The sequence below is a fragment of the Salmo salar genome, chromosome ssa25, assembly GCF_905237065.1.
Source record: "Salmo salar chromosome ssa25, Ssal_v3.1, whole genome shotgun sequence".
NCBI classification, from domain to species: Eukaryota; Metazoa; Chordata; class Actinopteri; order Salmoniformes; family Salmonidae; genus Salmo; species Salmo salar.
Window position 1 is genome coordinate 49,801,838 of NC_059466.1, and position 11,630 is coordinate 49,813,467.

The 11,630-nt window shown below is 44.1% G+C and overlaps 1 protein-coding gene across 1 annotated transcript in view; it reads left to right on the top strand.

Moving 5' to 3' along the window:
* Positions 1–10,984: 10,984 nt before the first annotated feature.
* The window catches only part of LOC106586912 (integrin alpha-V), an 89,813-nt gene continuing 89,167 nt past the window's right edge, over positions 10,985–11,630 (top strand). The window contains exon 1 of the mRNA XM_045707873.1: positions 10,985–11,498. Within this exon, the coding sequence (XP_045563829.1) occupies positions 11,335–11,498 (164 nt within the window). The 5' untranslated portion in view covers positions 10,985–11,334. The remainder of the gene's footprint in view (positions 11,499–11,630) is intronic.

Consider the following 11,630-nt stretch of genomic DNA (forward strand, 5'->3'; position numbering starts at 1 on the left):
CATTTCTGGGATCTTTTATTTCAGCTCAGCTATTTCAGAGAGGCCGGAGGGCGGGCTACCTTCTGAGGAGTAGGCGGCGATCGAATAAACCCCAACTCCCCTAAATTCTGCTCGCAAAGATGCAATCTTTGGACAATAAAATTGACAAGTTATTGGGAAGATTAAACTACCAACTGGGACATTAAAAACTGTAACATCTTATGCTTCACGGAGTCGTGGCTGAACGACGACAATATCAACATACAGCTGGCTGGTTATACGCTGTACCGGCAGGATAGAACAGCGGCGTCTGGTAAGACAAAGGGCGGCTGTCTATGTATTTTTATAAACAACAGCTGGTGCACGATATCTAAGGAAGTCTCAAGCCATTGCTCTCCTGAGGTAGAGTTTCTCATGATAAGCTGCAGACCACATTACCTACCGAGAGAGTTCTCATCTATATTCTTTGTAGCTGTTTACATACCACCACAGTCAGAGGCTGGCACCAAGATAGCATTGAATGAGCTGTATTACGCTATAAGCAAACAAGAAAAAGCTCACCCAGAGGCGACGCTTCTAGTAGCTGGGGACTTTAATGCAGGGAAACTTAAATCAGTTTTACCTCATTTCTATCAACATGTTAAATGTGCAACCAGAGGGGAAAGAACTCTGGACCACCTATACTCCACATACAGAGATGCATACAAAGCTCTTCGTCGCCCTCCATTTGGCAAATCTGACCATAATTCTATATTCCTGATTCCAGTTTACAAGCAAAAATTAAAGCAGGAAACACCAGTGACTGGATCAATAAAAAAGTGGTCAGATGAAGCAGATGCTAAGCTAGAGGACTGTTAGCACAGACTGGAATATGTTCCGGGACTCATCCGATGGCATCAGTCATTGGCTTCATCAATAAGTGCATCGATGACGTCGTCCCCACAGTGACTGTACGTACATACCCCAAACAGAAACCATGGATTACAGGCAGCATCCGCACTGTGCTAAAGCCTAGAGCTGCCGCTTTCAAGGAGTTGGACTCTAACCCAAAAAGCTTATAAGAAATCCCGCGATGTCCTCCGACGAACCATCAACCAGGCAAAGTGTCAATACGGGACTAAGATCGAGTCTTACTACACCGGCTCTGACGCTCGTCGGATGTGGCAGGGCCTGCAAACCATTACAGACTACAAAGGGAAGCACAGCCGAGAGCTGCCCAGTGACATGAGCCTACAGGACAAGCTAAACTACTTCTATGCTCGCTTCGAGGCAAATAACACTGAAACATGCATGAGAGCACCAGCTGTACCGGACGACTGTGATCACGCTCTCCGCAGCCGATGTGAGTAAGACCTTTAGACAGGTCAACATTCACAAGGCTGCAGGGCCAGATGGATTACCAGGACGTGTACTGCAAGCATGCGTTGACCAACTGTCGGTGTCTTCACTGACATTTTCAACCTCTCCTTGTCTGAGTCTGTAATACCAACATGTTTTAAGCAGATCACCATAGTGCCTGTGCCCTAGAACACTAAGGTAACCTGCCTAAATGACTACCGACCCGTAGCACTCACGTCTGTATCCATGAAGTGCTTTGAAAGGCTGGTCATGGCTCACATCAACACCATTATCCCAGAAACCCTAGACCCACTCCAATTTGCAGACTGCCCCAACAGATCTACAGATGATGCAGTCTCTATTGCACTCCACACTGCCCTTTCCCACCTGGACAGAAGGAACACCTATATGAGAATGCTATTCATTGACTACAGCTCAGCGTCAACACCATAGTGCCCTCAAAGCTCATCAATAAGCTAAGGACCCTGGGACTAAACACCTCCCTCTGCAACTGGATCCTGGACTTCCTGATGGGCCGCCCCCAGGTGGTAAGGGTGGGTAACAACAAATCCGCCACGCTGATCCTCAACACAGGGGCCCCTCAGGGGTGCATGCTTAGCCCCCTCCTGTACTCCCTGTTCACTCATGACTGAACGGCGAGGCACGACACCAACGCCATCATTACATTTGCCGATGACACAACAGTGGTAGGCCTGATCACTGACAACAATGAGACAGCCTATAAGGAGGAGGTCAGAGACCTGGCTGTGTGGTGCCAGGACAACAACCTCTCCCTCAATGTGATCAAGACAAAGGAGATGATTGTGGACTACAGGAAAAAGAGGACCGAGCACGCCCCCATTCTCATCGACGGGGCTGCAGTGGAGCAGGTTGAGAGCTTCAAGTTCCTTGTTGTCCACATCACCAACAAACTAACCTGGTCCAAGCACACCATGACAGTCATGAAGCGGGCAAGACAAAACCTATTCCCCCTCAGGAGACTGAAAAGATTTGTCATGGGTCCTCAGATCCTCAAAATGTTTTACAGCTGCACCATCGAGAGCATCCTGACGGGTTGCATCACTGCCTGGTATGGCAACTGCTCTGCCTCCGACTGCAAGGCACTACAGAGGGTAGTGCGAACGGCCCAGTACATCACCGGGGCCAAGCTTCCTGCCATCCAGGACCTCTATACCAGGCGGTGTCAGAGGAAGACCCTAAAATATGCCAAAGACTCCAGCCATCCTAGTCATAGACTGTTCTCTCTGCTACCGCATGGCAAGCGGTATCGGAGCGCCAAGTCTACGTCCAAGAGGCTTCTAAACAGTTTCTACCCCCAAGCCATAAGACTCCTGAACATCTAGTCAAATGGCTACCCAGACTATTCACACTAACCCTTTTTCCCCCACTGTATATAATAGAACGTATTCTGGGAGCCTAGTGTGCGTGTGTGTGTGTGTGTGTGTGTGTGTGTGTGTGTGTGTGTGTGTGTGCGTGCGTGTGCGCGTGCGCGTGCGCGCGCGTGTGTGTGTGCGTGAACTATTTGGAATGTTTTTGGACCATTGGCTTCCCTGAAAACAGATACAGACAGGAGGAGCAATATGAGTCTGTCAGAGGTCTTCACGCTGGATGGAGAGGGTGGTCCACGACAACGAAGAGGCAGGTGTCCCTTCCAGTGATGTGGAGCTGCCCTTGGCCCTGGTGCCAGTAAGGATGGTCTTTACGGAGGCTATAAGACCCTCCCTCCTCCTGGATATAGAAATCCTTCACCTTCACTGCCTCTTCAGTGGTAAGATCCCTTGCACCATAAAGACACTTGACCTCCACCACTGATGTGGTGGCCATCAGACCATCCGGTGAGGCACCCAGGATCCCAGACCCTGTGACCCCAAAGCCCTGACTCCTGCACATCCATCCCTGTAGCCATGTGGAATGCCTTGATTGACTCCTCTTTGTTATCTGTGCCCCACTTTACAGACAACAACCCTTCCAATAACTGTGATCTGAGGACCGTTTTTTTTTTTATAGCAGTGACGGAGTAACGTGCTCGGCCCTAACCACTGCTCCATAATTGCTGACCGTCAAACTTCTCTCCTCGTGGTTGGGGTTGGTGCTGTATATCCTCCTGTATCTCCTCCTGTATATCCTCCTGTATAGCCTGCTGTATATCCTCCTGTATATCCTCCTGTATATCCTCCTGTATAGCCTCCTGTATATCCTCCTGTATAGCCTCCTGTATATCCTCCTGTATAGCCTGCTGTATATCCTCCTGTATAGCCTCCTGTATAGCCTGCTGTATATCCTCCTGTTTATCCTCCTGTATAGCCTCCTGTATAGCCTCCTGTATATCCTCCTGTATAGCCTCCTGTATATCCTCCTGTATAGCCTCCTGTATCTCCTCCTGTATAGCCTCCTGTATAGCCTGCTGTATAGCCTCCTGTATATCCTCCTGTATAGCCTGCTGTATAGCCTCCTGTATAGCCTGCTGTATAGCCTCCTGTATATCCTCCTGTATATCCTCCTGTATAGCCTCCTGTATATCCTCCTGTATATCCTCCTGTATATCCTCCTGTATATCCTCCTGTATAGCCTCCTGTATATCCTCCTGTATAGCCTGCTGTATAGCCTCCTGTATTTATTTATTTATTTATTTATTTTATTTCACCTTTATTTAACCAGGTAGGCAAGTTAAGAACAAGTTCTCATTTACAATTGCGACCTGGCCAAGATAAAGCAAAGCAGTTCGACAACATACAAAAACACAGAGTTACACATGGAGTAAAACAACATACAATCAATGATGCAGTAGAAAAAAATAAGACTATATACAATGTGAGCAAATGATGTGAGATAAGGGAGGTAAAGGCAAAAAAGGCCATGGTGGCAAAGTAAATAAAGTATAGCAAGTAAAACACTGGAATGGTAGAATTGTAGTTTGAAGAAAGTTCAAAGTTAAAATATAAATAATATGGTGCAAAGGAGCAAAATAAATAAAATAAATACAGTAGGGGAAGAGGTAGTTGTTTGGGCTAAATTATAGATGGGCTATGTACAGGTGCAGTGATCTGGGAGCTGCTCTGATAGCTGGTGCTTAAAGCTAGTGAGGGAGATAAGTGTTTCCAGTTTCAGAGATTTTTGTAGTTCGTTCCAGTCATTGGCAGCAGAGAACTGGAAGGAGAGACGACCAAAGGAGGAGTTGGCTTTAGGAGTGACCAGAGAGATATACCTGCTGGAGCGCGTGCTACAGGTGGGTGCTGCTATGGTGACCAGTGAGCGGAGATAAGGGGGGACTTTACCTAGCAGGGTCTTGTAGATGACCTGGAGCCAATGTGTTTGGCGACGATTATGAAGCGAAGGCCAGCCAACGAGAGCGTACAGGTCGCAGTGGTGGGTAGTATATGGGGCTTTGGTGACAAAACGGATGGCACTGTGATAGACTGCATCCAGCTTGTTGAGTAGGGTATTGGAGGCTATTTTGTAAATGACATCGCCGAAGTCGAGGATTGGTAGGATGGTCAGTTTTACGAGGGTATGTTTGGCAGCATGAGTGAAGGATGCTTTGTTGCGAAATAGGAAGCCAATTCTAGATTTAATTTTGGATTGGAGATGATTGATGTGAGTCTGGAAGGAGAGTTTACAGTCTTGCCAGATACCTAGGTATTTGTAGTTGTCCACAAATTCTAAGTTAGAACCGTCCAGAGAAGTGATGCTGGACAGGCGGGCAGGTGCAGGCAGCAATCGGTTGAAGAGCATGCATTTAGTTTAACTTGTGTTTAGGAGCAGTTGGAGACCACGGAAGGAGAGTTGAATGGCATTGAAGCTCGTCTGGAGGGTTGTTAACACAGTGTTCAAAGAAGGGACAGAAGTATACAGAATGGTGTCGTCTGCGTAGAGGTGGATCAGAGATTCACCAGCAGCAAGAGCGACGTCATTGATGTATACAGAGAAAAGAGTTGGCCCAAGAATTGAACCCTGTGGTACCCCCATAGAGACTGCCAGAGGTCCGGACAGCAGGCCCTCCGATTTGACACACTGAACTCTGTCAGAGAAGTAGTTGGTGAACCAGGCGACGCAATCATTTGAGAAACCAAGGCTACTGAGTCTGCCGATGAGGATGTGGTGATTAACAGAGTCAAAAGCTTTGGCCAGGTCAATGAATACGGCAGCACAGTATTGTTTCTTATCGATGGCGGTTACGATGTCGTTTAGGACCTTGAGCGTGGCTGAGGTGCACCCATGACCAGCTCTGAAACCAGATTGCATAGCGGAGAGGGTGCGGTGGGATTCGAAATGGTCGGTAATCTGTTTGTTGACTTGGCTTTCGAAGACCTTAGAAAGGCAGGGTAGGATGGATATAGGTCTGTAGCAATTTGGGTCAAGAGTGTCACCTCCTTTGAAGAGGGGGATGACAGCAGCTGCTTTCCAATCTATGGGAATCTCAGACGACACGAAAGAGAGATTGAACAGGCTAGTAATAGGGGTTGCAATAATTTCGGCAGATAATTTTAGAAAGAAAGGGTCCAGATTGTCAAGCCCAGCTGATTTGTAGGGGTCCAGATTTTACAGCTCTTTCAGAACATCAGCTGAATGGATTTGGGAGAAGGAGAAATGGGGGAGGCTTGGGCGAGTAGCTGTGGGGGGTGCAGTGCTGTTGAATGCAGTAGGGGTAGTTAGGTGGAAAGCATGGCCAGCCGTAGAAAAATGCTTATTGAAATTCTCAATTATAGTGGGCTTATCGGTGGTGACAGAGTTTCCTATCCTCAGTGCAGTGGGCAGTTGGGAGGAGGTGTTCTTATTCTCCATGGACTTTACAATGTCCCAGAACTTTTTAGAGTTTGAGTTGCAGGAAGCAAATTTCTGTTTGAAAAAGCTAGCCTTGGCGTTTCTAACTGCCTGTGTGTATTGGTTTCTAACTTCCCTGAAAAGTTGCATATCGCGGGGGCAGTTCGATGCTAATGCAGAACGCCACAGGATATTTTTGTGTTGGTTAAGGGCAGTCAGGTCTGGGGAGAACCAAGGGCTATATCTGTTCCTGGTTCTAAATTTCTTGAAAGGGGCATGCTTATTTAAGATGGTGAGGAAGGCATTTAAAAAAAAAAAACAGGCATCCTCTACTGACGGGATGAGGTCAATATCCTTCCAGGATACCAGGGCCAGGTCGATTAGAAAGGCTTGCTCGTTGAAATGTTTCAGGGAGCGTTTGACAGTGATGAGTGGAGGTCGTTTGACCGCTGACCCATTACGGGTGCAGGCAATGAGGCAGTGATCGCTGAGATCTTGGTTGAAAACAGCAGAGGTGTATTTAGAGGGCACGTTGGTTAGGATGATATCTATGAGGGTGCCAGTGTTTGCGGCTTTGGGGTTGTACCTGGTGGGTTCATTAATAATTTGTAAACCTAGGCATTGAGTGATGATGAGAGAGATATTGTCTCTAGAAACATCATTGAAACCAGAAGATGTCATAGCATGTGAGGGTGGAGGAACTGAGAGGTTGGATAAGGTGTAATGAGCAGGGCTAGAGGCTCTACAGTGAAATAAGCCAATAAACACTAACCAGAACAGCAATGGACAAGGCATATTGACATTAAGGAGAGGCATGCTTAGCCGAGTGATCAAAGGGTCCAGTGAGATTCAGACAGCTAGCCGGGCCATAGGTAGCAAGCTGGTGGAAGATGGAGGGAGGTCTGTTTTTAGCCACCTCGTGCGTTTCCGTCTGTGGGTTAGTGGGGTTCCGTGTGGAAGGGGGGACCTGTCCAAGTTGGCAAAATAGTTAGTTATAGTGGCCCAAGAAAAGTGTCCGATAGACCTATTCAGATCGCAGCCGATAAGACAGCTAACGATTAGCCGGCCGCAGATGGGCGTTCAGGTTACGTCGCGACGGAGGGGCCAGTTGGATAACTCCCTCGGACAGATAACGTCAGTGGTCCATTCGTGAAGGCCCGATGGGGCTCCGCATCGGCAGTAAAAAGGGTCAGGATAGGTGATTGTAGCCCAGGAGACACTTCAGCTGGCTAGCTCAGGAAAAGCCCACGAGTGGCTGACGGAACTCTTCAGCTGGCTAGCTCCGGAATAATGTGTGTTAATTCCGGGACCGACGTTGCCAATAGTCACTCAGGTAGCAGCTAGTTAGCTGCAAGATCCAGGTGTAAATGTCCAGAGCCTGCGGTAGAAATCGGGGAAAGGAGAGAGAATAGGTCCGGTGTGCTCTAGTCTGAGTCGCGCTGTACAAAAACTGGCGATAGCTTTTCGAGCTAATGGATAGCTGAGGACAGCTAACCGTGGCTAGCTGAACTCCAATGTTAGCCAGTGAAAATGGCTAACCTCTGGCTAGCTTCTGTTGTGGAATTCAGATGAGGTAAATAATACTTTATTTTTGAAATTGGTGAGGCGGGTTGCAGGAGAGTGCTTTGAGGTTGAGTTTTTAGAAGAAAAAATGTAAAAGATAAGTGAAGAAAAACATGTAAATATATATATACACGGGACACGACAAGAGGTATATAGCCTGCTGTATATCCTCCTGTATCTCCTCCAGTATATCCTCCTGTATCTCCTCCAGTATATCCTCCTGTATCTCCTCCAGTATATCCTCCTGTATAGCCTGCTGTATAGCCTCCTGTATATCCTTCTGTATATCCTGCTGTATAGCCTCCTGTATATCCTCTTGTATAGCCTGCTGTATCTCCTCCTGTATATCCTCCTGTATAGCCTGCTGTATCTCCTCCTGTATATCCTCCTGTATAGCCTCCTGTATATCCTCCTGTATATCCTCCTGTATATACTCCTGTATAGCCTGCTGTATATCCTCCTGTATATCCTCCTGTATAGCCTGCTGTATATCCTCCTGTATAGCCTCCTGCTGCTCCACCGACAGCGCCATGCCAGCCAGGATGCCTGCATGCCCCAGGAGCCCTTGTTTTTTTAATAATGTCCGGTACAAACAGGGATGACAGGGAGGGTAACAGTTGTTCTGACCCAGGTTCATGGAGACATGTTGACTTCCGCTGAACCTGCCCTAGAGAGGGTTCCTTACCCACTGAAGATCCTCCTCTGTGGGCTCTCGGGACAGAGGGTTGTAGTCTTCTGCCGGGTACAGGTCTTCCACTGACTGCACCCGGTCGGGAGTACAGCTAGCTTCCTCCATTCTCATTCCACACCCATACAGCCGATACTGTGAACCGGCCAAACTAGGTTGCATGGCTGCACTTATGAGCTCCTTGGAGGCATTTACATGTGGCAGAGAGAATCCCCTGGTCACCTATAGAGACCTGCCAACAGGAAGGATGTTAAATGACACATGCCTTTCAATGCCTGACTTTGAACCTTTAAAATGTATTCGGTGTAAGAAATGTGCTATATAAATAAAGTTTGATTTGATTGATGATATTACAACTGTAGAATATTTAATAATAAATTGTCGTTTTCACACGAGGACAAGTGCAGTTTTTCCATAAAATCCCAAATTGTCAATTAAAAGTGTATCACTTGACATATCAATCATATAGTGGGAAGAAATCAAGACTGTGTGAATGCATGTATCACTCTGAATAAATAAATACTGCACCTTTTTTTGAAGATTTGTCTCTGGTCATGAAACTACAATACAGACTGGATGTCTTAACAAAGTAAATTCTGAATGTCAATAGATTTTTTTACATTCATTCTCATCAATGACAACATTCTAGAACTGAGTTATCCCTTATCGGTCCTGTGTGGCTCAGTTGGTAGAGCATGGTGTTTGTAATGCTAGGGTTGTGGGTTCAATTCCCACGGGGGACCAGTACGTAAAACAAACAAACAAAAAAATGTATGAAATGTATGCATTCACTACTGTAAGTTGCTCTAGATAAGAGCGTCTACTAAAATGTAATTGAAGTTTTACTGATTACATAATTAAGTGTATCTTTCTTTGTAGAATGTTGACAGCAGTATAGAACATATTGTATTGCTAAGATGGTCAAATTTAACTTAATAGCTATACTCAAGGACACAGGATACATTTTATCCCTCATGCTGGCCCTGACCAAACCTGTAAATTTTATCCTGACAATAGCTGCATTTCTCCACATGGCTAGACTTCAAGTGGTCCTTCTCTCCATTTAATGCTTTTATACGCATCCTTGAAAAATACCCTGAGGTCTGAAAGACACTAAAGTTCGACATATTGTACAAACAATTATTAAGTCTCAGTTAAACAACATGATGTTTTGATCTACCTCCTAACTAAGCTAAGAAAGGGGACATAAGAAATTCATGGATTGGACACCGAAGGTCTCTGATCGCGCTGGTGAACTGTATCTGACAGTGTTGTTAGAGATGACATGCACGAATTTGTAGTTTTACTGAGGACTTCTCTGTTGCTAATGAGCATTTTTATATTTTTGTTGTTGTGTAAATTGAGGCGAATATATTGATATCCGTCTGAAAACATCACGTCAGGGTAAGCCTACAACGAGACACAGACCTTATATAAAGTAGACCTAAAAAAATCACAGACGGAAAAATGAATGATGAAGAAACGATTGGGACCATTACGGTGTTTTACCGCTGGGTTTTACGGTATTATGACGCGTCCACTGTAAGGGATTATTAGCGTCACGGCAGCAGCATTAACACTTCCGGATTTCGACATTTGTCTTCAAAATAAATGTTCACGGTAAAACGCTGTGTGTTTGATACAAAATCAATGTTTTCTTGCAGCTTTGCATCATGTAAAAAAAAATATGTAAAAAAAAAATCTAACAAAAAATAATGACTACTTAATACAAGATAATGAATATTTTAAGGTGGAGCATATTGACAAATGGTTGGAGTTTAAGTATACAATGACAATTAAAAAAATATATATTATTTTGATTGTATGATTTTTTGGGGGTTAATTTACTGGTGCTATTGTTCAAGGATGCAATTTTGAAATGTAATTTTTAAGAAAAGTCTTAGTGTATTTTTGTTGTATTGCACAAACAAATTACACTGTACAGGAAAAACGATTGTTTGTGTGTCCATAAAACCAGGGTCCAGTCTACCATCTAGAGTCCCTATCATACAAAACAAAAAAAGAGAGTTTGAACAAAAAACAAGCTCATAACAACTGTTACTGGACTGATAAAACATGTTCAAATGGAGGCACTGGACACGACACTATAAGCCAATATGTAATTTATACGTCTATAGTGTATTGCATTGGGACCAATGGACTAGGTGGAGTAGAAAGTGTTGCTTGGCATACAGGTCTCAGTTACCCATGAAATAACACTATATATATATATATATATATATATAGTATATATATATATAAATAGATTCTACAGGTCATAGTGAGTAATTCCAACTGACTCCACTTTTACTTTGGCAACTAGAATAGTTGTCTCTATAAACCAATATGTGGAGTCAATATTCATATACATTGTATTGAATTGAATTGGGGGCATTTATTTGGCCTGGCTTTGGAACGTGTTTTAAAACCTACATTTAATGCAAATGTGACTTAAATATGAACAAATATGAATCATTGTTAATGTTTAGACACTTATTTGTCATATATCGTGAATATAAATACATGATAATAACAGTTTTCTACTAATATATGGGGGACTTTTATTTAGAACATTTCTGAAATTCCCTTGACCCGGAAGTATTTTTTTTTGTGTTGCTGTAACACAACGGGGGGGGGAGTGCTGTCGACATAAATTATTATTATTTTTTTTTAAACGTGTACAGAGATTTGTTACGTTGTATCGCATGAACTGTACCATTGATAACACGAGTGGATTCGAATTGGACTCTTTTCTGTTTATGTTGGTGAAGAAGTGAAAGTGTTTAGCGGAGTGGTTTACTGAACTGGAACCGGATTAATGGAAATAGAGTATGGGGATCACGGTGTATCATCATTAGAACGACTACAAAGAGAAAGGAGAACTCATTGTAGTTGAGGCTCTTTTAACGCTAAAAACTACAACACTCCACATACCCAGTTTAATAAGGCTACAGACTTGGATTTTTTTTTTTTTAGCAGTCAGGATGGAACGACGTCGCAAACTTTATTTATCTTTGGCATTGATCCTGTTTTATTTACAGTGGACAACTTGTTTTAATCTGGATATTGACAAACCCTATGTATTCTCTGGACCTAAAGGAAGTTATTTTGGATTTTCTGTGGATTTCTTCCAGCCAAATAATAAGCAGTAAGATTGAGTTATATAATAATATTTTGAATTGCCTTTTTGCCATAGGGGCTATTACCCTTAATTGAACTTTGATGAGAGAAAGTAGAATTATGCTATTGTTAATGTGACTCAACAGAACTAAATTATAAT